Source organism: Melozone crissalis, unplaced genomic scaffold (genome assembly GCF_028551555.1).
Source record: "Melozone crissalis strain CALT ecotype California unplaced genomic scaffold, PUWL_Pcris_2 ptg000039l_1, whole genome shotgun sequence".
Classification (NCBI taxonomy): Eukaryota; Metazoa; Chordata; class Aves; order Passeriformes; family Passerellidae; genus Melozone; species Melozone crissalis.
In genome coordinates, this window is record NW_026535817.1 from 11,002,415 (window position 1) to 11,029,359 (window position 26,945).

Genomic DNA, 26,945 nt, shown 5'->3' on the forward strand with positions numbered 1-26,945 from the left:
GACTGTTCTTAATGGAAAAGAGAAAGGTTCCTGCCCATAAAACCAAAGTTTTTAAGAGTTTACTGATAATCATGCTGCACAAAAAAAATTCTAGAGGATTAAGTATCAAACTGTTATATTGAAATGCAATATTTTTCTTTGTAGCAAAGAAAGATTTTCAAGTGTGTGAGCAAAAGAAGTAACAAAAATGGATAAATATGTTATCTTTTCTTTCTGCTTTGATTTGTAGCGAAGCTTCCTGGGCTGTGCAACTTTTAGAGTGGGTGATCTGGTAAAGTCAAAGGAGCAGCAGTTGACCCTCACCCTCAGGTAAGTGTTGTAAATCAGGGTTTTTCTAAGTACTAACCTTTGGCATTTCTCATCCAAAGAATGGCAGCAGAGATAGGGAAGGGTCTGCAGCACGAGTCGAACAAGGAATGGCTGAGGGAGCTGGCATGTTCATCCTGCAGAAAAGGAGGCTCAGCCAGACCCTGTCACCCTCCACAGTTAACTGAAAGCCATGCTGAGAAATGCAGGTTGGTCTCTTCTCCCAAGAGGTAGCAAGTGAGCTTCCCATGTGCCAGATTAGAAAAGGTCATTTTATACCACGATAACCTATGGAAGAATTGTAGAGAACTTGGCATAGGGAATATTCATTCAAAGTTTCCTTTAGAAAGGAGCATAAAATTGTCAGTTTTGTTTGGTGTGTGTGGTTTAAAGAATTAGCAGTGTACAGGTTTTTTTAGGCACGTTTAAAGAAGGTGGTCCTAATTATTGAAGGTGTCTCCCACATGAAAATGCTTGTGGTCTCCTGAACTCGTTGTATGCAGCTACACTGAGACTGCAGGGGGTGTGATACAGAACTCTAATCAGTGACAGGGTACAGACCTAGGTTGATGAACTCCAGCTTAGTGATCGTAAGAATCTGTTCTTACAGGAATTCAAGTTGTCTTCAGCTCTTTGGGATAAATTTGGTTTCCCTAACTGACATATTGAAAATTTGATCTGGAAGATTGTCTCCAACAGGTGGCACAGTAATTGACAGAACGGAAAGCTTCGGTTTCAGAGTAAATATTTTGTATCTCAGCTGCCCAATTTGTAAGCAAAAAGTTAAGATGGAAAACTCGTAAGAAATAGATGAAAAAATTGGTTTTAATTAATATTTTTAGTCTTGGTTGCCCTCTTTGTTCAGCTAACACAAAAATACAAATGTACCAATTAAATTTAATTTGCAGACACATTAAATGGTAGGGTTTAGTCAGTCGGATATTTTTTAAGAAAAACATCCTAACCTTTCAAAAGTGGGATTGTTTTCTGATTATGACTATTGGGCAGCAGAATGTCAGTAGAAATGATCCACATTTCTTTGATGGCAATTTAACCAGAGCAGTCTACTTATTTAAGCTTGCTTTCCTCTAATTACCCTGCAGTATTAGTACCTCTCAGGAGGATAGAGGATATATCAAGGGAATTGTCAGAGCAATAAATTCTATTTAATTCTTGTTGATATTCTTTGGATAGGAGTTTATCAGGGCATGCCTGTGATTGAGATACTCCTTTGTTAGATTTAAAGTAGAGATTTAAGGACCCAGAAATAGCTCTGTGGTGTGCCCTGTAAAGATTGCTGTAATTATAGAATCTGCTTAATTTTTAACTGAGTTTTCTTTTTCTTTCCCTTTTTTTTAGTTATGTTTTTCCTTTATCTTTCTGAGGTACAATGTAACAATATAAAAGTGTTTTCAAAGGAGCATTCTTGTGTTTTTCTGTTATTTTGTGGAGAGCTGGCTTGTGTCTACAAATTCTTACTGCTGACACACAGTGCTCTACTTCTCTGTTTTCCTAACCTTGTGCCCTAATAGTGATTAGGGACACAAGTTACAAAACCTCTGCAAAAGAAGTTTTTATTTTGATTGTCCTTTCTTCTCCATAAAGGTGTCCTAAACTGGTGGCTGAGTGTTTCTGGTAGATCTGTGCAGTAATCATCAAAACACAAAAAGATTGATTTGCAGAATTACTTCAGTGTACACAACAGGTGTTGGGAGAGGAATTTAGTTATTAGAGATTTGGGATTGCAGTTTTCAATATGGAATTTATAAGAAGAGAGAGGTTTTCTATAGACTTGCATGTTTCATTTTGCAGTGATAACGCAATGTCACTTGCTTCCAGCTTTCTCATACAGTTGTGATGATGAATGGCAAAAAATGGGCTGTTGAATGCAACAGAAGTGTTTTTCAGTAGGAGAATGTTTCTTAATATTGAGTGTATGATACAGTGTGTCTGATGAAAAAAATAAAATCACACTTTTATTTTTTCCTTTCTAAATAAGAGCTAGGTATACTGGTTGCTAATTTAGCAATAAAAGCTGATTTTTTTTTTTTTTTTTTTTTAGAAGATTGGAGGCAAATGCCTTCTGTTCTCAGTCCATCTTGTTCACTTACTTTTCCATCACTAGCTTGTTACCTTTTTTCTCCCTGGATGCCTTGGTCAGCATTTTATGGCCAGAAGGAGTAAGGTGGGCACAGATTCCTGCTGCTCGTGGTGTTACTGGCTATCTCCTTCCCTCACATTTGGGGGAACTAATACTGACCTGGGGATCCTTAAGGACCTGGGATAGTAGAGAAATCTGTTTCAAATGCAGGTGCTCTGCTGACAGGTATCAGATGAGTGCTAATCCTTGTCCCAGGGTGCCAAAAAATATCAGCAATTTTCCATCTCCATAAGCCAGGTGGGTTTTGTCCCGTGTATGGGCTTCTTATGTTGATGCTGAGTTTATTCTCTTGGCCAGATTCCCCATCCCAACTCGCCCTAAGCAGGTTGTCAAGGTGCAGTCCTTTGTTTTGTGGGGATGTGTCTCCTCACTCATGACTGAAAGCAATTTGGTGCAGGGACCGTCTTCACTGCACCGTGTGAGTGCAGAGTGCCCTTCTCAGCTTTATTAAACTACAGCAAATAAGCTGATCTCATTCTAATGCATTGTGAAGTATCCTAAAACCAATTGATTCCTTATCTGGTGCTGTGTTGAACAGTGTGTCTGTGTGAGACTTTGTACATCTCTACAAGCAAAGGACATGAGGTGTATACATGATGTGTGTGTGTGCTCAATACTGTTAGTGCAAAGTAAAATTATGCAGGGTTTTATCCTACTAAGGTATGATCACTAAGCTTTTTTTATTGTTCCCACTCCATCACTTCTGTTTCTCTTTTTAAATTTTCTTTCAAATGAAATTTTAATCTCATGGTATTGCTGGAAAGTTTGAAATGTGTGTTTTCAAGTAGCTGAAGACTCTCAGGCGCTGCTGGTGTTTTAAAATCAGTCTGACAGTTTTACCCTGGGCATTTACAGAGCTCTTTGTTGATTTGTATGCCTGTAGCATTCAAAAGAAACTTTGGGTTTGGGATTTGTTGATTTTGTTGTTGTTGCCTTTTTTGTTAAATTGTGTCTTCGTATTTCTGTGTGGGAAGATAAGAACTGGAGAAAGGAGTGCAGCTACAGTGCAACAAGTCCCACTGTTTAGTTTTATTGTGTTGCATTACCCTCTCTTACAGGTAACACCTGTAACAGATTGTAATATTAAATATGTATTAGACCAGAACAGGAGTGATTTTGAGAAGAAAATAATAATAAAAAAATATATAAAAGTGGAATTATATCAATCACTGTTTTTAAACCCATACAAAATACATATTGCTCCTTGTGCAGGCAAACAGTGCAATGCTCGCTGTCATACTGAGGCCAAGCTTTTAATAATAGCACCAAGGGGAATATTTAGGATTCTAAAGAACAGGAGACAAGGATGAGAAAGTGTAGTTAGCATTTCCATTTTACTGGAGCAACAGGCCCTGTTGGTTTGGATCAGTTCATTTGCTTGGCACTTTGATCGGAACACCTTAAGCTCCTGAAAAATTGTCAGTCTCATAACCACACACTTTGGCTTCTAAAGATATGTGATTTGCTGACATCTGCTGTATTCCCTTTCTGCTGGGGATGCTGCAGTGCATTTGTTGACAGAGCCTAGTTTGGGTGCTGGTTTGACACAAGAAGGAGCAGTCAAGCCACACGGCTGTAGCAACTCCAGGGAAAGTTCTTCATTCAGAAGGCCCTTTCAATATTATTATAGATTTCTGCTCATAAGCACAATTTGGACACTGAACCCTTACTGCTTTTCTTCTGGATACTTCTTAAATTAATATAGGCTTCTTCAATTGCAAAAATATCTGGAACTGGTTCATTTTTAATAGTCTCTTTATTGTCAGTAATTAATTTGGCTTAGAGCAGATGTTTTACACATGTAAAACATGAAGAATTATGTTTATTTTGCAAGGTTTTATAGAAGACCAGATTTGTGTAGTTGCAAGATGAGTGTATTCTACTGAGTGCATAGTAAAGCCTAATGGTTTTCAAGGAAGATAATTAATTTGAAAGCTTGGGGGTAACTATTTTTTGAGACTTTACTGTACGAGCTGAACTTGTTTAATGGGTCCCTTCCAACTCAGCATATTCAATAATTCTGTGGTTTTATGATTTTATGACATTGAAGTTTTCTATGTATTCTTTTTTCTTGATTCATCACTCTTCATTTCCACTGCTCAGAAAAGACACAGTATTGCCCCACACGTATTTGTTTTGATTCTCCTTCCTCGCTGTGTTTTTGTAATTGTGCTGAACTTATTCTCGTCATTTCCTTTTTGCCTATTTTTGCTTGGTGCCTTTTGTTACCCTTTCCTCATTATTATGAAACTATCAGTTACTCTTCTTTCCTTCCTTTAAAAAAAAAAATCTAGCTGTTCAGAAGAAGCCAGGGAGATAAACTTGGTGCTGTGCTGCCAGTGAAAGCTGAAAAAGCATTTGCTATCTTTCAGGAGTTTAAATCCTTGTTTCTTCCTAAAGGAAGTCAGCAATGCTCTTCTCTCGATGATGTACATCTAAATTATTTGTTTTTGATTAATTGAAAGTAAACTATTTATGGGGATGATAATGAAGGAATTCACCTATAACTATACTACCATTCCCATATAGTTCAAGAAATGGGATGGATTCTGAATAATTTCTCTGTGGAGGGATTACAAAGGGAAACGTGATATTCGGATTAGCTTCACTGTTTTGGTTTTGCAGGGATTCTGTTAATACACTCTGTCCTTTCTTTGCAGATTGTTAGGAAACAAAGCCATGTACTCTGCATTGGGATTGCAGATCCTCAGTGGAATATTGGTGCAGTGTTACAGCCCTTTATCCAATGGTCCACAAAGAGGATAAGGTCTAGAATGAGAACCTGGCAGTGTTCATGGATTCATGCACCATTCATAGCACTTACCTGTCCTCAGTGTTGTGATGAGAGCTTTCATTGTCCTGAAGAAGTTGCCTCATTGTTGTTAACATTTGGTTTGTGATGGTAAATAGCCAGCTCAGTAGCGGTGGCTGCACTTTACAGAATGGAGAGGGCACTAAATATTTACTGATGTTATTCTAATTGAAAGGATTTGATGCTGCAAGTGACCCGGTGTCATGGGTTGGTTTTTTTCCCAGGACATCTGATGGTGGAAAGACAGTTGGTACCATTGAAGTCAATCTTATGAAGATGGGAGAGCTGGATGAGGGGGAAACAGACCACATCACAGCAGATGCTCAGGATCAAAAGGTAGAAACTCAGTTTATTGCACAAAGTTAATTAGAATGATCTGTTGTACCAGATGTCTAAAATACTAATTACCAAATTGGGTTAAGAACTTAAAACAAAATTTGTGGCGCAAGTGCTGTGTAAACTTATCTCCCCCATCCAAAAAAACCAAATTCATGAAGATGTACAGAGTAATATTCTAACCTGAGTTTCCCAGGCCCTTTCCTTCTTGAAGAAAAAAATAGCTTATTTTTATCTCAACTGAATATATTTGATCACTTCTGATAAAAACTGTCCAGAGAGATGCCATAAATACAGCTTCTTTTTTCCTTGGACAGCTGGTCTGGTTTCTGCCCTTGAAGTCCTGTTTATGTTGATTTTTATGTGCAATCTGTGCCCACAATACTGAAAAGCTGGAAGAATGACAGACAGGCAAAGCAAAGAAGAGGTAAATTCCCTTGCAAAGGGGCAGGTTCATCTGCATTAAATGGGAGCACACAATTTTTGCAGCCCGAATACAACAGTTCATTTCTTAACACTGTGGTGTATCCTGTTCTTCCTGAATAAAAGGAAATATTGCTACAGGGAATGCAGGATTTTTTTGTTTGGAAGTTACATATAAAACTATTTTTTGAGCAGAGGACATTATTTTCAGTATCTTTTCTGCATAGCAAAATCAGTCTGAGGGTAAATTTCACACTTTTTTTCACTGCTTATCTCAGAGAACTTCAGTGCCTTAGATGAGTGTGACCAGTTCCAAAAAAGCAACAAATGCTGTGAAATCTTCCTGATTTTGACCCATAAAACTTGCACAATATAGGCAACGTGAGCTGTTTTTTTCAGCCTTCTCTTTTATTTGGCTTTTCTTCCACTGCAGAATGTGGAATGAGACTCCTTGCAGTTATTGGAGATGTAGTTACTGAGCTCTGTTGGGCCTGGGGGACACAGAAGGCTTTAATAGCAGCTTTCTAGGGGTTTCTAATACTTGTAAAGAGAGACCAGACTCATGACCAATGTATGGTCTTTAAAGGAGTCCTTGGTTTGTACAAATCAGTGGCAACACAGTCTTGGATTATATGTTGATAGTGAGGATGCAATTGTGAGAAGGATGAGTCATTGAATTAATAAAAAATAAATAAGTTTTGAACTGGTGAATCACAAAATCTGAGCACATTTTAAGGACTTTTTTGTGCTTCCTGCTTTTCCCTTGTTTAAAAATTAATGAAGTGTTTTCTTGCACTGTGCATGTGAAAACTGCTTTGTCTAAAGAAACCTCTTCGAAAGTATGGAACTTGTCAAAAATGGTTTTAAACTAAAGTGCCTTATTTTTATAATAAAACGTATTAAGCTAAACTATTACTATCTCTCAACATTTCTGCCATAATACTGGTAGGAAACATTTCTGTTTTGTTATGGAACAGCTGATCATATTTTTTTCATTTTCTTGGCTATAATTCTGATTGTGTTTCAGTATCTTGGAACAGAAATATAAAGAAAAATGTAAATTCTAAGTAAGACTTTGGAAGTTTGTGTTATTATCACTCATGGTTTTCAGCCTACCTTTTATAAACTGCCATGGATTTATCTCAGACCCCCTGAATGTGTCACATCTGTATTGTATTTTTTTGCAGTGTGCATTGGTTCGTGAGTGTACAGCCACTGAGGGCATAAGTGGGAAGGACAACCTGCCTTCCTTAAATGCAGGTAAGAATTCCAATATCTGTAAGAGACAGCTCTTGCAACTCCGCCTCTGGTCCTGTAGAAATCACACAGATTCGTGGCAGAGCTCATCAATGTCTCTTCAAATGCTGCACAGATGTTCAAGTTCAATATTTTGGTGTTTTATATGTGTTTGGCATTATCATTTCAGGGAGAAGTTTGAATAAATGTGTGTCAATTGCGCTTTCTGAAGCAGTGCTGAAATCTCCATCTCCTGCATCTTTACTGTTCAGTGATTTTCAGTGACTAAAAATCACTGTCAGTGACTTCCATGGGCATGGAATTACCGTCATTAGTTTCTGTTGTGTCATTGTACGGCATTCTGTAAAATAATTCTGCATTATTTGTAAGTGAATACCCAGGACAATCAATCTCTCTCATTCATAACTGGTGAAGTGGCAGTTTCAGATTGATCTGGAAACTGTCTGTCCTAGAATGAAGGGAGCTGTTGGCAAGGCATTCTCAATTCTAGGCCAGCTTGGGCTTGAGTGCATGGTGTTAAACTAGATCTGTTTGTCTTTCATTATCTGAGGAGTATTACATGCTGATGTGCTGTGCCATAAAACCTTTATTAGCCCGAGTTTATGAATCTCCATTACTCGGCAATAACAATGTCACAAATAAGTTATATGGGTCATCTAAAACCACAGCACTGTCAAGAATTCTGTGTTTGCTACATACCGTTGAGGAGGAATGTTACCAAACTTTTACAACTTTTTAAAATCTTTCTTGAAACTTTTTAATCTGATTTCTCTGATAGGGCAGACTTTCTGAATCTGCTTTGCAGTCTGAAGGAAGCCCTAAAAACTGCCAAAAATTAAGTTCTTCCATATGTGTGTGAATATTGCATTTTTTTTCTGTGAGTTGTTGAGATTAGATCAGAATCAGAAAAAATATGTTCTAGAGAAGTACCATTTATTTTCATCAATTCAAAGTGAGAAAGATGTTAATTGAGAATTTCTGAATGTGCCAGAGCTACATCCGGCTCCAGAAATTCCTGAACTGGAAATAGCTGGAGGCATGGAGGGTATCCTGTGTCTCCAGGTGTGTATTTATGGCTTTTCTTGGGCACAAGATACAGAGGCCAGGTGAAGGATTTCATCTAGCCCAGTGCAGTTCTTTGGTTGTGATTCTGTATGTCATCCAGATTAGTGAGACTTGAAGAAATGACATTTCTGCCAGAGAACGATGCTGATTCACAGCAGATTGTTTTCTGTTTGTTGCCTCCCTTGTATAGGTCTGATTGGGGTTTGTTGTTGACTTCTTTTGTATAGGAAAATGCTGTAGGTTGTGAATATGTTTTGTTGGAACTTCCAAGGTAGACGTCGGTTTTAGGAATATTGAAGTCTCCATCAATTTGTCAGGAATATTTCCATGTGATTCTACAGTGTATCTAGGCAGCGTTTTCACATTTGTTGTTGTCATATACAAACACAATATAAAACCAAAGCCCACCCAACACTACTCGGGTTTATAAAGTCAAACATACCATGAAGAGCTTTTTTTTTTTTTTGTCATTTTTTGGGTTGTCAGGCTTTTTTTAAAGAATTGAGGGGAAAGAGGTGCATATGCAAGAAATGACAGCATGCAGACTATTGGGAAGAGTTTGCACTCACAGGAAGTTTTTCTCAGATAAATAATTACTCTTCAGTCTGTTTCCTGTATTTGTGACTTTCTCTTCTCGTGCAGCATCACCTCCACTTTCCTGCTGACATGCTGTGCTCATACAGAACTGCCCCCAGAACAGTATGTTTTCCATATACATTCATATTTAGTTCACGTGTATGCTGCTGTAAAGCTTTCTGGTATTTTCTTGTTGTTTATCAGGCCTTCAAAATGATGAAACTGAAAAAAAAAGCTGCCTCTGTGAATCCTTAAGCTTGTAGGCATAGAAGCATGCTGGCATTCTTGTGAAATTAAAATCCTAGGATAGGGAACTCTCAGCCCTCCAGTGAGTTATGAGATGCTTGTTGAGCGAGTGGGAATAAGCAGTGTGTTTCAGAGCCTTATCACTATTGCTTCTATACCTCCAGAGACTGAATTTATGTCTCAAAATTCAGTTACTTATTTATAATGCTGGAGAGTTTGCCAGTTGTTTACATGTAAACAAATTGCATTCTAAATTAAAAAAAGAAAGATAAGAGAAGTAATTGAAATTAAGCAAAATTAGGAAAGCTTTAATTATTATTCCTGAGGTAACACACATCATATTCCTATGCTACAAAGAAAGATATAAATAGGAACACTGTTAGCAAATTAATATATGGCAAAGATATGCTTTGATCTGTGTTCAATAGGGAATGAAAATAAAACCAGAGTATTCAATCTTTTATTATTTTTTATTGTACTTTCAGGGGAAGCAATGTGAAGGATATTGCATGGAATAAAAAGCACAGAGGTTCTTCATACTAAAAATGACAATGTCCAAAAATATTCATGGGTAAATATATGGCATTGGCTTTCAGGCTTGATGCTGTGGAGAAAAGCTTTTAAAACAGAGTTTTCTCTTTTTTAACCACTGCAGTTCATGTGGATTTTGGGTTTTCTTCAATGCCTCTCATGATCACTGTCTGAGTACAGCAAGGATTATCTTTATGAAACTTCCACTCATTTTAATCACTACTTTTTATGAAAACCAATTCTAGTCTCACCCTTCTTATTGTACATGCCCTCTAGAATTTGGTTCTAGACAACTTGTTACAGTTAGAAATTAATTATTGTTGCAGTTGGAGGGGAAGATACTTCTGAGATTTTTATGGAGTTGCATGCCTTCAGTAGTTCTGTTTATAAGGAAAAAACATCAAGTACTTATGTAGCTTTTATTGGCCTTAAATCTTAAGCTTTAGCAATACTGCATATTGGGATTATTTGGGAAAAATGCCCAGGCTTTTTTTGACTTTGTAAATGAAATTTTCTTCTTAAACCCATGGATTTGACCATTTAAAAAACTTACAACACACTTGAGATTATCCCCATCTGAAAATTCAGACCTGAATCAAAGACCTGAAGATGAAGCCAGTACCTGGAGAGGAGTTTAATAATTCTAGCCACAATAAAAGTCACAACTTTGAATCCATATTTTTAGTGTTCTTTGTCCCTTGGTGCAGTTGTGATGGGTTTTCTGGGGTTTGTTTTTCTTTGTGATGGTGGCAACAGTGGGGAGATGGGAGGAAAGAGATTTTTCAGATACATATTTGCATTAGGTTCTCACAGATTAATGTGCATTTTTCAGTGTAGTCGATTCTGAGTGTGAATTTAAGGGCTGCTCTTGGAAAAAATCCCTTGATAAACTCCTTAGGAAGTAGATATAAAAAGGCAAAATAAAGAATCTTTTGTGTCAGGGGCATCATCATTTAAAATGTCCAGGTAATATGCTGATCGGGGGGCACAACAGAAAAAACAGTACCAACTCAAAATTATCATCTGGTTTGGCAGTTTTCTGTTTAAGGCCAGAATTGAATTAGCCCTTGAATTAGCCCTTCGTTTCCTGAGGTTTGAACATTGAGATATTTTGGGTATTGATAGTAAAGAAAAATTGCTCTTTTTAATATGTCAGAGAAATTAAGCATCTCTTTCGCTTATTTCACAATACTGAGTGAAAATTTAGTTTTTGAAAGTAAAATCACTAAAAACTAAAGGCAAAATTACTCTAAAAAGGCTCATAAAATGACAATAAAATGGCAAGAAGTGCTTATAATGTACTGTAATTAAGAAATAGTTGGCTTCTGATTGTAAAGGCGTAAATTATAACATCTGTATTGTCTCACCCTTCCCAAGAGATTGAAAGTAGAATAAAATTTTTTTAAGACTCGGTTGCTCCATCTCTGGATCAGAAAAGGGCATAATCCAACAACAGTTTTTCATCCAAGATTGCTGATGAAAGACATCTCAGTGGAGTGATGGGAATATAGAGCAGTGCGACCACTTAAACATTGCTCCTTTCTTCGGGTTGCAAGCAGTGGGTTTATTATCAGTGTATTTAAATCTCTGGTCTTCTTTTAGGCCTTTCCTAAAGGATATTTGTTAAAAATCCTGATTGCTTAGATAGACAAGGCAGTTTGGGTACCTTTTATTTTTAATTCTCTATAAATCAGACTACATAAACATTAATGGTGTCTGTGAAATGTCTGTTAGTAGCTGTCACTGTTAGTAGCTGTCACTGTTAGTAGCTGTCACTCATTCCAAGTCAAGATATTGTGGATGTGTGTGTTAAATGGCAATCATTTGTCTCCAAGTAAACTTACCAAACTAGTGAAACAGAACTTTTTCTTCCTCAGCTTTTCCCCTTTTTGATCTTTCTGGAAAATAGGAGCGGGGTAAAAAAAGAAAATAAAAAGATGGAAAGGAGAGAGTAGATTGTATGGCATCGTTTTAAGATCTGAATGGAAATGTAGCCAACACATGAAAACTGTAAAATAAAAAATGTGATGGGTTTTAAACATAATCTTCCAAAATACAAAGAAATGTGATTTTCTTATGTCACATTGCAATAGTGATCTGAAAACTGTGTATGTAACATATTGACAGGGCTGTTATATTTATTTCTATGTAGTGGCAGTGTCTTGACCCCATCAAAGTTCCAGGTAACTCTAATATGTTCAAGTTTCCTTTAATGCAGAAGCACACCTCCAATTTGCATTAATGATTTGTGTGTGCATGTCCAGGGGAAGATGCAGCTGTACCCTGAGTCCTGTGCAATTTATTGGAATTGTGAGTGGTGCTGGCAAGCTGTGGTGGTGGCTGTACTGAGTTCATTGTTCATTTGTGCTCTCTGCTTTTCCTAACTTCAGCTGAAATGCAAGAAAAGAGTCTGACATTCTCACTACTTTGAAGACCTAAATTCAAAAGTTACCTACTCTGCTGGTAAAATGCGATTTATTGATGTACTAGTAATACTTTGCCCTCCACATACTGGTATAAAAATGAAATAGAAATTAAATGTTTTTAGTAGAATTTTAATGATACTAAAATTAATTTTGTAAGCTAGGGGGAAATAATATAATAATGATGCAGGTTATTGTCATAAATGTTTGGAGTCATATAAGCACATGAAAGCAATGATATTATTTTTGCTCTTTGCAGTGTTGAGAAACCCTGTTTGTAAGTTGTATAGATTCCCTACTTCTGACAACAAGTGGATGCGGATCCGGGAGCAGATGGCTGAGACCACCCTCTCCTTCCACGTTCCTAAAGAACTAATAAATCTGCACATAAAGGAGGACATGAGAAGGTAAGGAAGAGGCAGCAATATAAATTATATTTTTCTGACTTTGAATCATGCAGACGAGGAGCTAAAATATATTTATTTGTAGTATGAAATGGGCACTTTTATAGCTGCTAAGAATTTACAGCTGTAACTGAACAGAATTGATTGCTCAATAGGACTCCAGTGACCTCATAAGTTCTGAGCAATGAACTGTGCTAAAGTGCAGTCATGGCTTTAAACCTGTTAGCACCACCGTTTGATTAACAATTTAAATATTCTGGAACATTAGCATTTTATAAAGGATCAGAAAATGACAGGGGGCTGAGCAACATTGTGCTGTGTTTGGCTATGTGTCTGGGTAGAGTTAATAACATAGACAAACATTATGCCATGAAAAATGACAAGTTTATAGTGAATAAAGGAGCAATGAGGATAAAATGGACATTCCTTTAGCTAATCTAAATTAGTTGGCATAAGAAAAGGATTCCAAAGTAATGTTTGTTTGAAACCCTAACGTTTGGCCTCATAACCCAGAGAGATATCTGAGAATCATAACAATGTGTATGGCCTGGAGAAAAAGGAGAATAGAGAACACAGGTGTCCCAAAAGCCTTTGAATGTCCAATTTGCCATTGCAGTGATTAAAATGGAGCCTGTCTGAACCCTTGTAAGCTGTGCTGATAAAATTTGGGGAAACATCTTTTTAAGTAACCCAGGGCTACCCTGAAGACAGTGCCTCCTTCTTCTTCCAGCGATAATGGATGATGTAGAAGATATTGCCTCCTTCCTCATGCAAGTTACTTAACACATAGATGGGCAGCTGGTCTCATGTGTAAGAGTGATGCTGGGACCCAGTGCTGCATTCCAAAGCCATCCTGTGCGCTTTGAGGCAATTCCTTCCTGTTGTGTCACATCCCAAAACAACCTGTTGTGGCTGTTTGTTCTGCAGTATCAAGCTTCTTTTCCTTTTTTTATTTACCCCATCTGTTGCTTCCCTGTGATGTTTATATGCCAATAGAACAGCATGTGGGAGGCTGGAATCTTGATTTTAATAAAGTCACTGGACTGATACATCCTTATGCATGGTGATGATGGGTTATAAAATTCCTATGAATTGTTATAATAGTTTATTTTATTCATTTAGTACTGTGTTTAGGCATTTATGGCCTCATCTTGTTTGAGAATACTTATGTGCAAGGTTTTTGTAGTAAACAATAAAAATAGATTATACTGAGTCTCACAGTTCATGCACTTCCCATATTTTCATTTGCCTCATGGGTAAATGCCTTTTAAATGGTAGAGGATTACTTGAACCACTTTTACTACTTCTGCATTATTCTCTCCATAGGCATAATACAAGTAATAGTCCTTGTTGTTGTATCATATTATAGAATTCACCTCCCTGGACAAACTCCTAGTAAGAATTCACCATGGTGGGGTTTTCTCTTCACCAAAATAAAGATTTGAAAAAGAAACAGAAGTAACAGTGGCACAAAGATTGAGATAAGTGCCTCTGATTTTCCTGACTGCCGGTGTGGTTGAGCTGTTCAAGCCTAGTTGAAAGTGTGGGTGTGAAAGAAAGAGACCAAGTGATTGATGCAGTCTGGAGGAGGAGATGAGACTAACCAAAATGAGCAACACTATGTAGAATACCAGCAGATGGTGGGAACAGGAGCATCTGTGTCATCTACCATCATATAAGAGTGTGGGTTGGAGCTTCTGCTTTGTCTGGCCTTTCTTTTTCAAGAAAAGCAATTGTGGAGATGTGTGTTCTTGTGGAGTCCTTACACTTGTAGTCTAGTAGAACGTGTGAGGAGGATGCTGCTATATTCGGTGTGGGCTCAAGTATTCTTCTCTGTGTCTTTTCCCCTCTGTTAGTATAAAAGGATAAATATTTTTGTCTCAGAAGCCACTTATCATACTCAGCCTGTTTCATTTTTTTTATTGTGGCTTCAATATAGTCAGGTCTGAAGCAATTACCTATAAAAATGTGCCAGTAAGTGTTAATGCTATTCAGTATTCATTAAAAATTTTAGTTTAAATTCCCTTTTCTCGCCATCTTGAGATTGATTGTCTCTTGATAAAACTTCAGTGTTCATTGTTAACCAAACCCTTTCATTTATTGAGATGATGCTTTGAAATTTGTAACTTCTAAAGGTATTTGACTTTATTTTAACTTTAAGGGAAAGAATTTAAAGCAGGAATGGAAGCAAAATGGTCTTAAAGTAGGAAGGGAGAAACGAGTTAAATTTAGCTTATAATTATCTACACTTTTGTATAATAAAAAGTGTAGTGGATAGAAATTTAAAAGGAACTTAAAGTTTTCATCTCTTAGGAACCATATAAAATCTTATCATGGCTTTGCAAACCCCAGTCTATTCTCCTCACATGCATAGGAAAAGAGGTTTTAAAATAATTTTAAATGTATTTGTTGCCATTTTTGGGGTGGGTAGTTTGCTCATGGGGTTCTGGTGGGATTTCTTTTGTCTCTTTTTTCTGCTTTGTTTTCTCTTTTTCTGTTTCTAAACAACTGTTCAGGGCATGCAAAGGTAAGCACAACTCACATTGAGGTTTTTAGTTGCCTGTCGGGTCAGGCTTACCAAAACTTAAAATAATTTTGGGAAATTCTGTAAGGAGACAAAAATTGCAACTGTTTTCAAGAGAGTCTATTATAAGATTATTAGCAGAGAAAGAAAAACATGCTTTTTTTTTTTTTCTTTTTTTTTTCTTATTGACTCCTCCGTAATAATTATTTGCCTGGTTTGGAAACAACGGAGTGAAAAAGCTATGAGTATTTTATTTCTGGAGGGAATGTTATATTGTTTGTCTGGAGTTTATTGCCTATATATCACAGAAGCATATCTTGTAGCAAAGAAAAATGAGAGTAATTTTATCTGATTCTGTTCTTTAAAAAAAAAAAAAAAGATGAAGCGGTTATCCATACATTTTAAAGTGAACTTTGTTAGGAAGAATAATTCCTGTGCTCCTTTCCTTAGAAGCTTCTGAACTTCCATTATGTATGAATGATTGAGTCATATCCCAAAGCTTATGGTTTATATTTACTCCAAAGCTCCTGTTTGATAAATATTCAGAATTTTTATGCTGTTACAGTATTACAGAAGTTTTGCAAATATAATCTGCAGAAATGTCTCCTCTTGTTTTGAATCCTGCTAAGCTCTTTGCTTCTGATGTTTTGCAAAAGTAGATTTCAGAAGCTCATTTTGCTTAGTGGAGGCCAAAATCACTTAGTTTTCTAGGTTTTGAATTTGTCATGTTTGCTTTACTAGGAAACACATCATTAGATTTTTGAAGCTGTATGTATAAAAAATTGCTACTTGGCCTTCATACAGCATTTTCAGCTTATGTGCTTTTTAATAGCACAATTGTTGTTTGACACAGTTACTGGTTGAAGTGGATATTTAAAGTTATTCAGTAAAATAAGTTAACATTGAAGTATTAAAATATTATTAAAAATTTCAACAATTGTATTAGTGTGAACTATAAACTTTTTCAAAAATGGAAAATATTATGGTTTTTCCACTCTGTGTACTTTTAGAAAAGGCCTTTCATGTAATAATAATAAAGCTTGGTACTGTGGAGTATTGTTGATGGAGTTTAGATATAGAAAAGACAACTCTTTTTTCATTCATAACTCAGAATTTTATGGAGTCAACAATAGCAGTGATAAACTGTAAAAAGACCACGAGACATAAATCCAATTTAAATCCTCTGTCTTCTATAATTTCATTAGAAAAAGAAATAAAGATATAAAGTGAGGCTATGAGACTGTTTTCTATGGAAGTGTCTGCCATATAATCCTGTTTTCTAATGGTTTTGATTTTGCTGGAGTTTAAAATGCAAATAAATTCAGAAATCGTAGTCTTTAAAATTTCCACGCTGTGTATGCTCTAGATTGCTATAGCGCTGTACTCTCACTTTAAGCATTGTTGATGTGTCTTTTTTTGCCACATATTGAAGACTGAATTTTTACTTCATTGATTTGTACATGTTTCTGAGAAGAAACAAATACCAACCTTGTCACCAGTAATGGGGGCAGGATTTGATATTTCTTGAAGACCCATTAAAATTAATATTCCCATTGCTATTGATGTCAGTGGAGTTAACTCTCAAACTTCAGTTTGAGACCAGCAGCTCCAGGCATGAGCTTAGATGGAGGCAGGGATGTAGTTCTTGGATAGAATACTCTATTCCTATACAGAAGGAGTAGTAAAGTTTTGGAAGCCAGCCAGGTCCAAACATTGTTGCTAAAACTATTAAATCAGACACCATAAATATTAAGGGCCAAAACATTATCGCTGCACATAAACAAAATTGCATACCCTGACAAATTTTACACACTTTTCTGAGAAGGAAGCCCTAAGATTTTAATTGAAAGGGAACCTCATGTTATACTGCTAAAAACTGGCAAAGAAAATGGTCCCTGAGAATGTTTGGTTTATCCTCTCATATCCCTTCGTGACAGATTGTTCTTATGCTACAGCATTACCAGTTTGTATTGCTGGAGGAAAGTTTAATTGGTTCAGCTTCAGGAGCAATTAAATGGCAGAAAGTAATAATATCGTTAACATAGACTGTCAGCAAGTCCACGTGTTGTGTCTTTGTTTCCATGTTGATATTTTCAAGAACATGTACAAATGCAATGCTTTAATTCCGCTTCCAGTGCAGTCTCTCTGGTTTTGATTGTCACCTACACCAGGAGCAGAGGTCTGCCTATGGAGCTTGTTCTGACTGCACTGCTCACACTAATGCAAAGCTAATAATGATGGGGAAAGCACCACCAGTGTGTTGCTGTTCCATTTAAGAAGTCATTTTAAGGCTTTTTTGACTAATGGTCAGATCTGCTGCTCACATAAGTGAGCTCTGTGTTCCTGCGCTGCAAGCTCACTGGTCCTTTCCTCCCTCTTTCCACCTCTTCTACCCCATTTTTGCTTTTTCTTACATAATTTTTCTGTATGCAAGAACTGTCTTCTGGAAGACTTTTTGGAGACTTCCAAGAATTGCAGTGGAACACTCTTCTTGATGCTCCAAGGAAAATAATGAAAACTGGTTGTGTTGCAAACATTTTCTCCTGCCAAATTCCAGATGTTTGAAGACTGACTGAAGATCTTTTATTTTCCTTAAAAGCAGGTCCCACAAAATGGCTTTGGGAGAGATACAGGAGAAACTTCCTCTGCAAGAGGAAAAACCAAACAGAAAGCCCAAAGTACTAAGCTTGTTTGTGCAGGAAATTCAGATGATCTCTATTTCACTCAGGTCAGCTCTCAGGAGTGTACAGGAAAACTGATAATTTACTAAAGGATTTCCTTTTGGATTTCCAGTGACCTGTTTGGTTACCACAGCAGTACTTTTTTGACCTGATGAACACTGGACATGACATTTTAGGGAGCAGGTGTTGGGATTTTTTGTGTATATTTTGTTTTGAATCCTGAAGAAATGTGGTGAGAGCTGATGCGTTGATTAAACTGAATTTGTAGAAACACTGCTAGAAATATGTGTTTATGAAGTGTTTATGAAAGTATACAAAGAGTAGTGCATCAAAACAACCATACTGAAAGTTTTGCAGGAAAAAGAAACTTTATATTCTTTCCAATGTTGTTTAATATCTCTTCACATAAAGTTACTTGCTCTGAGCACAGCTCTCTGGAGCCTGGAAGCCTTCTTTCCTTCATGAAAGAAGTGGTATTTCATTTTGAAGGTTACTGCATTTATACCAGATGAGTTTTGAGCACAAAAGTTACTGCATTATCTACTGACATAATTTATTGTGTACTTGTAAAAGAGAGATGAAAAGCAGATCTCACAAGCAGTCCGAAAACGGATTTTATTTCAATTAGGAAATCTTTCTGATGTTTTGTAGCAAACTTGTTTTAGATTAATTTGGATGAACCTTAATAGATTAATGAGTTAATTAGCGCCTTCCCTTTTTGCTTTTTGGTACAGGAATCAGGAGCTTAAAGACCTGGGAGAGCTTGCTCCTCACTGGGACAACATGCGCAAAAGTGTAATTGCTCACTGTGATCAGATGCTGAGCATGTACCAGGACACTCTGGCAGAGCTTGGGAAGCATACAGGTGGGAATCTGTGATTTTATCTGGAACCTTTCAGAGCTTACTAGATTGTTAGCTATAAAATACTGGCATATTCAGTGGGAATAAAATACATAAAAATCTTAGAATCAAAGGATGGTTTGGATTGGAAGGGACCTTAAAGATTATCAAGTTCTAGCCCACCTGGACCAGGTTACTCAAACTCCCATCCAGCCTGGCCTTGAATACTTCCAGCAATGGGGCATCCCCAGCTCCTCTGGGCAGCCTGTTCCAGTGTCTCACCTCCCTCCACATTAAAGAATTTCTTCCTTATGTCTAATCCAGATCTCCTCATTTAAGTTTGAATCCCCTTGTCCTGTCATCACATGATCTTGTAGAAAGTCCCGCTCCAGCTTTTATTGTAAGCTCCCTCCAGGTACTGAGGCAGTAAGGTTGCAATTGCATCAGCCTGAAATCTCTTTCCCAAGCTGAACTGTTCCAATCAGCATCTCTGTGGCCTCCTCTGGACTCACTCCAGCAGGTCTGTGTCCCTCCTGCGCTGGGAGCCCAGAGCTGGATGCAGAGATCTTGGTCACAGAAAAGGAGAAATCCAATTTGAGTGTATTAAAAAAAAACAGTCTCTAACTGAAAGTCACCTTTTTGAAAGCAGTCGGTCAGCTGCTTAAATATTTGGTGGGGGAAAAAGCTCTTGTGTTGCACTAAATGTTGTATAATTATTTCCAGTTTGTTGGCAGAAGTGACGTTTCTTGTATTTATGATTGTTTGCCATCATCAGAATATCCCAGTTCCAATTTTGGCATCTACTGTCTAGCCCAGTATGACACTTCCTGATTCTGTTTTAAATGGTATCTATATGTATTTTTAATCTTTGCCTAATTAATCTTGAAAGCGCTCCATAAAGTGTCGTAAACAAGCCAATAAATACAGATAATGACAGATCCACTGTAATAATTATAACATTCAGGAAAATATTGAGGGGACATTTTGAGATTTTAAAAAACAGACAATATAATCTCTTAAACATAAACCCTGCAAGACCTGTGTTGTGCAAAGTGGCTTTCTAAAGGGTTTATAATGTTAAAGGACCCATCTTAATTGGGTCTTGAGAGAAATAATGTGGTCCTGGGAAACTGAGGTCATCCAGGAGGAGCAAATCAGCACATGTAAAAGAGAAAGGGACATTAATCAGAAAACAAAGCAGCCTAATACAAGATTGTATACAAGATTAGAAAAGCGAGCCAGACATAGATTTGATTTAATACTGTAGTTGAACAAATAGTTATGTTGGGAGCACATTGAAATTCAAGTACTTATGAAGTAGAAATTGCTAAGATTAGGGATGTGAGTACAATTTTAATTCAGACTTTTCAGGTCAACATATTTCAAGGCATGCCAAAAAGCATTTTGCTGTTCAGTGTAGCCAGTGCAGGTGTCTTTCTTTATCTTAAAATATCGCCTGAGTTTGTGTTGAATTGTTCAGAAGGGCAGATAGCACCTGCAAATAAAATTTCTCCAAAATATGCTCATGCTTCCCCAGCACAATAATCTCATGTTGGGCTTTTTGAGTGATACCCACTTGAACTCAACCAAACTATTTGGGAATTTAGTGGAGAAGGCTGTTAGGAGACCACCTAATTTCTTTTTGAAGTTGAGAGATTGCTGTGGAAGCATGAGGAAGCCACATTAGTGTTAGACAGCAATTTTGGTTTACCAGCATATTTATTAAAAATGGATGTTTAAGAAAGTTAAAACTATTTCAGATTTGAGTTGTTTTGGCAAACACTTTTATCCTCAGTAATGGGAGAATTTGAGAGAATGTAAAGCATTTTATTGTGAGGAAATATACCAGGAAGATATAAGGGTTAGGAAACAAAAACCCCAGTAATTTCAGGTAACTCTAAAGCACAGATTTGGTGATATTGGGAGGGAGTGGAACTTTGAAAATTATTTGTTTGTTTCAATCTGCATCATGGGATTTCCTGTCTAATCTAAAATTTTGACTCCTGGCTGTGCTCTTCATCTGTATTAAATTATAATTTTAAGTTCCTAGTTTAGGGAGCAGCCTGAGCATGCTTGGCTGGTCTGGAGCATCGTTGGTGCCCTCTGGCAGAGTGGTTTATATTGGGAGGCTCAGTGCTCAGTCCTGTGGCAGTTTCAACAGATAAACACTAGCAAGTCTTGATTGGGCAAGCAAAAAACAATTTAAAATATTTTCTTTATCTTTTTATGTGTTTGCTTCAAAAAAAGGCTGAACCTTGGCAAAACTTATTTAGAAATTCCATCTGAATGAGAGGAATTTTAGTTCTAGTAATTAATAGTTGGCGAAATGATAGAATGTTGGAAAAGTGGCCTAGGTAAACGTTGGGCTGCCTGAGTTAGAAGACAAGGCCGCCTCTCTTTCCTAATCTACACCCTTTTATTTTATACAGATTCTGTATTAAATGTGTTCAGGTAAATTATATTTTCATGCTGTCGGACTTTAATTATTTTTCTTTACGCTACCAAAAAACTACTCAAATTCTAATGTTTTGGAAATATACAGCCATATTAATTTGTTTTGTTTTGTTTTTCCAAGGCATCATGCCTCCTCTGAACAAATATATAGCTTTCCTTAAGATAGTTTGTGTTTCTTTATTTGACCTTTCTAGGAAGAACGCAGAGCCTATTCAATACAATACTTTTCTTCAAAGAAAATAATCTTACTTGGAAAAATGCAGTGCCATCATAGCTCTGTAACCTCGCAGTTTTAGCACAGAATATACACAATGCACATTAACTGCTGCATTGTCTCCAGCAGACTACAGACTGATTTCAGACAGCAGGGAAGAGTATCTGTCTCCCAGAATAAAATAGTTAGATTGCTCTGTGAATTAAATGCTGCTTTGCTGCTTCCAGTATGGATACATGCTGAGACTCAGTGAACATTTCATCTCCTAATATATAATTATCCATTGAAGATAAATTAAAGACAACTCCTCACATACAAGTATTGTCTCCCTTTAAAAGGAATACAGAAACATCTGGGTGGTTAAGACAATGATTCTTTAAACTTTTGTTTTTCAGGTTCTTCCTTTAAATCAAGCTGTAGCAAAGGAGAAAAAACACTAGAATTCATCCCAATAAATCTTCATCTGCAAAGAATGCATGTGCATAGTCCTCGATTGAAAGGTAAAGAAATTCCCCAAGTATGACTAAGTGTGCTTTGAAACACAGTTTCACTGAAATCTAGAAATCACATCCAAAGTCAAAGCTCTGCAAGGAATTTCCCTGCCTCGTCTTCTGATGCCACAAGTTGTGGACAATTACTGCACATCTTGGAAAACTAGGGGCTGGTTAACTAAATTTCTTCCAAGTTCCTTTCTAAAAACAGATTCCAAGGATGTGCTCATTTTGTTCCTATGACACTTCAAGCAAATAAGTAAATGGAGAATATGTGCTATTTTGGCTCAGTGTTGAGTGAAAATACTGCAAGCTTCCAACATCTCCGGGAAAGGGGGATAACTTTCTCTGACATGGTCTGTGGTTCTTTTTAACACAGAATTCTGTTGTTGCCACTTGCATATGATTTTAGCAGCTTCCTTTACAGATCAAAGATCATATTGATACATATATATGACCAAATGGCACAGTGAATAATTTGTTGATAAATTGAGATCTGATAAATTTGCTGTAACTGCAAACACAGAAATTACATTCTGATACGGTTTTTGCCTTGTTAATACACTCTGCATCTAAGATTGCAAAACAGGAAATAAAAACAGTGGTAAATTTCCTGTTTTGTACTGTGTGACTATACATCCACTACTAAGTTGGGACACAGGGGCTTCCAATTATCTGTTAGATACTTGTTGGTTCAATATTTTGTTATTTCTTTTACTAAAAAACTGTGCCTCCAAATATTTCAACAAGATGGGGATTTATAGTGACATAATGCGATAACACAGATTTTAATTTAATGTTTTCAAGTTAATTAATTAACTGAAAAGGATTTTTAGGTTTGTAATGGGGGCCAGAAGCTTAATGTTGTCTTTTCAACAAAACCTCTTTGTGAACAGGACACTGTTCTATTTGCTAAATAAAAAGAAAAGTTGAGTGAAATCTGTGACTTAATTAAGCACCCACAACTTTTACAGTACTGGAGTTTTGTTTTGCTTTTTTATGAATTTTCTCCCTTCTTGTCCAAATCCATTTTGCTTTGCACACATCAGTAATTGATAATCAAAAAGAGTACAGGAAGAGATAAATGTTAGAATTGTTCTAGTTGTCTTCCAGATTTGGATCTTCAAATTATAAAACTCTGCCTCTGTTAATTAACTGATGTTCTTCCCTGTGTCTTGTATTAGATATATGCAGGCTAAGCAGTTTGCAGCAATTGCTAATTGATCTGGAATAGGCAGCACTTCGATATGAAGTTGGTCTTTCTCAGCTCATGCTTTGCTTGGCATATATCAAAGGACACCTGGAATATAACCAGGAGAATGACACTGGAAGGGGAAGAATAAAAATTCATGGAGGTGGCATTTAAACAAGCTAATGATCCATGGAGGTGTCATTAGCCCTTACACTATCAGATATCTTAATTTTGGGAATGCAAGATAGGTTTTAATCCCATCTATTGTATATACACATTGGTATGTGGGTTTTTTTGTGTTTGACATGTATAATAATAGGTTTGCTTTTCCTGAACTTTTGTTTGGGTTGTCATTGAGTACTGAAATGGAAGAGAAAGTGTGCTTAAGCTTTCAGTAGGAGTAGCTTTGAGGAAAAATACTGTTTTCCTATGGGTCAATGGTATCCTTATCCATTTGATAAACCCCACATTGTGCTCTGTCCATCATACTAGAGAACTTAAATCTGTATATTGACATAGCTTTGCTTGTGTTCCTGTTTGCAATATGTGCTTGTTTTAAATAGATTTGGTGAACTGAAGTGATTTTTGTTTTGCATCTGGCCAGTTTAAGACACTGACTGCCTCTTCCTCCTCCTTATTGTCAAGTATCAGTGGAGTCCTAATAGCTGAAGAATATGTATTAGTGATAATCTGTATAAAGACCTAAAAGAATGGGCTATTTAAGAACCTTGAGGCTCACCTTAGGCAAATGAAATTATGTCACTTCTCCTTTTAAGTGGATATTGAAGAGTCACCAACTCATTAGAGCTCAAATCAATTTGAGCAAATGTGTTCTGAGATTCAGCTCAGGAAGTAAGGCATAGTTCATTAACTGTGAATCATTTGTACAGTGCTCATGCTTCTGGGCATATTTATCATCACAATGCAAGTTCTATTTTAGGAGAGGTCTAGATTTTAATTTACATGGGAAACTTCTTTGAGGAATAAAACAGTTCTCAAAAAACATCCTGTAACGTTTCCTTTAGAAATGCATTTTAAAGATGAGGCATTCGGAACTGCACTTTTGTACCTCCAGTAAGTTCAGGTACAAAACAGGTACTTACTGTAAATGTAAATTTTTAAACTTAGAAAAAATAGTTATGTGGTGTGGGATGTAATTAAATCTTCATCTCCACCCTGAGAATCAATCACGAGCTCTTTGAAAAATGATGTTTCACCTCCAGTTCTGTAAGCATATATCCACAAAAAGAATTCATCCCCTATGTCATAAGGCACCAGGTATATACAGAAAGAGACAACAGATTGTTTTCTCAGCAAGCATTTCATTAGTATGATTTATTTCCTATTCTGGTAGCTTCTCAACTGACTTTGTGTTTATAAACATATATAAGAAGTGTATGTCATAGAGCAGGGCTCACCAATTCAGCATTAAACACCATTATATCTGAAAGTACAGTAGCATTACATCCGAACAAATTCAAGCTAGAAAAGGAATAGGGATTTTTACTAGCCTAATTGACTTCTCTGGGAATGCAGTGAATTTGTTGTCATTTGAAATCTTTTAATCAAGGTTAGATGCCTAAACAAAGAGATGCCTTCACTCAACCAAGAGACAAGCTTGATGCAGGAATTATTAGCTGTGATTCAGTAGTCTCTATTATTCAGTCAGACTATTCCATCAAAATGGTCTCTTTTGACTCTAAAATGCTTGAACATGACTACAAGTTAAATAATGAAAGGGGCAATAGAGTGGAATACGCAATGGGCCAATTTACTTGTCAGCTTTGTAAACTGCAGAGCTGGAATATTCTTCTACTCAGTGGCACATAATTTACATATAGCCATAAATCAAATGAACTTTTTCAAGTGTGCAGTGGCTGTATAGAAAGATTGATTAGCTCTTGGGCCTTCTTGGGACATGGATTATCAATTATTCCCTGGAAATTATATAGACTTATCCTTACTTTTTGTGGAATAGGTGTCATAGTGTTTCCATGATTTAGGGATAGAAGCATTCAGATGTCTGTGTTCCTCTGTTCCCATTCCAGATGCTCTGTATGATGTTATCACTGTGGGAGCCCCAGCAGCACATTTCCAAGGATTTAAGAATGGTGGTCTCCGGAAACTGCTGAGTAAATTTGAGGCTGAAAGACGAAAGTAAGTATTCTTTCCAGCAGCTGGGAAAATACCATTAAGGTTGCATTAAAATGCCATAAGCTCACTGAATAACAAAACAGTTTATCCTGCTGAATGAATGGAAGATTAAAATCTGGTAGGATTGAACATTGCATTCATAAAATATTCCCTTTTTTTCCCCTGCTTTGATGAAAATTGAAACACGCTCTACTTCTAGTGTTAAGACCAATTTTGAGTAAACACAGGAAATTACCTCAAGCTGTGCTGCAGCATGTTCAGGTTGGGAGGATTTCTTCATGTAAAGGGTTTTTGTGCATTGGGACTTGTGGTGGAGTCATCATCCCTGGAAGTGCTCAAGAAAAGGCAGGACTCGGCACTCGGTGCTGCGGTTTAGTTGATATGGGGGTTGTTCTGTCAAAGGTTGGACTCGATGATCTTGGAGGTCCTCTGCAACCTTAATGGTTCAAAATTATGATTTTTTTTCCTTGTATTTTAGGAAGCTGGAGGTATATCAGTACTTGAAAACCTGCTGTTCAGAATGAGCGATCTCTTTGGCAATTCTTGTGCTAAGAGGAATGTACCTGTAGACAATTTTTAAATACAGAAACTGTAACTTAAGGTAGCAGCTTTATTTCTGACAGGCCTGGGTGTATGCTAAGGTAGAAGTATTTTTAGTACGCTGTGAAAAAACAAACTACTCTTATTCTTCAGAAAGCCAAAATAAGACTAATCAAAAATAAAGGTTTCAGTTTATTGTGGAGCTCAAATGCTTTGTTCACTGTTGAACATGCACCAAAGTGTTAGTCACATCTTTTCCTAAGAATTGGATGTATTTGTGTTTGTTGCTGTGGCTGTTCAGATTTTTTCAGTAGTTGTGACTGCTCAGTGCTCCAGCTGATGGTGCCAACTGCAGTGTTACAGCATTCCAAAGGGAAAGCAGGGAGGGAGTGCTCTGATCTAAATTACCATGACAGTCCACAGAAAATTAATTCCATTATAGTCAATGCTCAAAAAAGTTTCATGGATAAAATATCATAGAGAATAAAAGGAAAATTATTCAATTCTTCTGTTGACTTCTAGGTTGAATAGGAGCTGGCATTAATATTAACATCAAACAAAACCCAGCAGATCTAGTTGCTTTGAAAGCTGTATTATTGAGGGGGTCTTGCTTGCCCTACACAGTATAAAAACCCTGTTAAATCTTCAAAAAGCTTTCATTTCCCTGACCACCTCTGATGCTGAAACCTGCCAATGAAACACGTACATCGTGTTGATCACATAAGACGCATCGATAAACTCGGTGTTAATATTCTGCTGTCAGCAAACTGGTATGGGCAGCCTCATCCCCATCATGTGAGGGCCTACAAAGTACATGTTTTCTGCTGAAGAAAATGTCTGAAGACATTTCTTAAAGTATCTTCTCCTTTACTATCTGATTAATGCAGTTGCAATAGTGATTTGTGGGTTTTTATCATAAAAATTTATAACTGAAGCCGCTAGATATAAATAATATAATAGACATAATCCTTTAAAGTTATATGATATAAAGTAGCATTACAGTTGTCACAGTGCTCACCTTTCAGAAAATGAACCATTTCTTACTACATTCTCAATCTTATAATGGACAAATTTATTTCACTCTGGCGACAACAGTGCTACTTTGCATGCACCTGTTTATTTTGCTGGATAAAGGTGTTTTGAGGACACCTTGTGTCCCCCGGGGCACCTTCTGCAATTTGAATTTCCTGTTTTATGATGGGGCTAGATTTTCTGAAGATTTTGTTGAAGGAAGAAGTGACACCTTGCGATATCAGTCAGAATACAGAACGAACAGGAAAAATGCAGATTCAGCAGCCGTTTTCTCTAGGCTAA

General features: G+C 36.8%; 1 protein-coding gene across 1 annotated transcript in view; it reads left to right on the plus strand.

The window, feature by feature from the left end:
* Window positions 1–26,945, plus strand: part of INPP4B (inositol polyphosphate-4-phosphatase type II B) — a 211,284-nt gene that overhangs the window by 126,947 nt on the left and 57,392 nt on the right. The window contains exons 7-13 of the mRNA XM_054283822.1: window positions 230–309; window positions 5,504–5,615; window positions 7,226–7,298; window positions 12,396–12,543; window positions 18,480–18,610; window positions 21,650–21,754; window positions 24,986–25,094. Of these exons, the coding sequence (XP_054139797.1) occupies window positions 230–309; window positions 5,504–5,615; window positions 7,226–7,298; window positions 12,396–12,543; window positions 18,480–18,610; window positions 21,650–21,754; window positions 24,986–25,094 (758 nt within the window). The remainder of the gene's footprint in view (window positions 1–229; window positions 310–5,503; window positions 5,616–7,225; window positions 7,299–12,395; window positions 12,544–18,479; window positions 18,611–21,649; window positions 21,755–24,985; window positions 25,095–26,945) is intronic.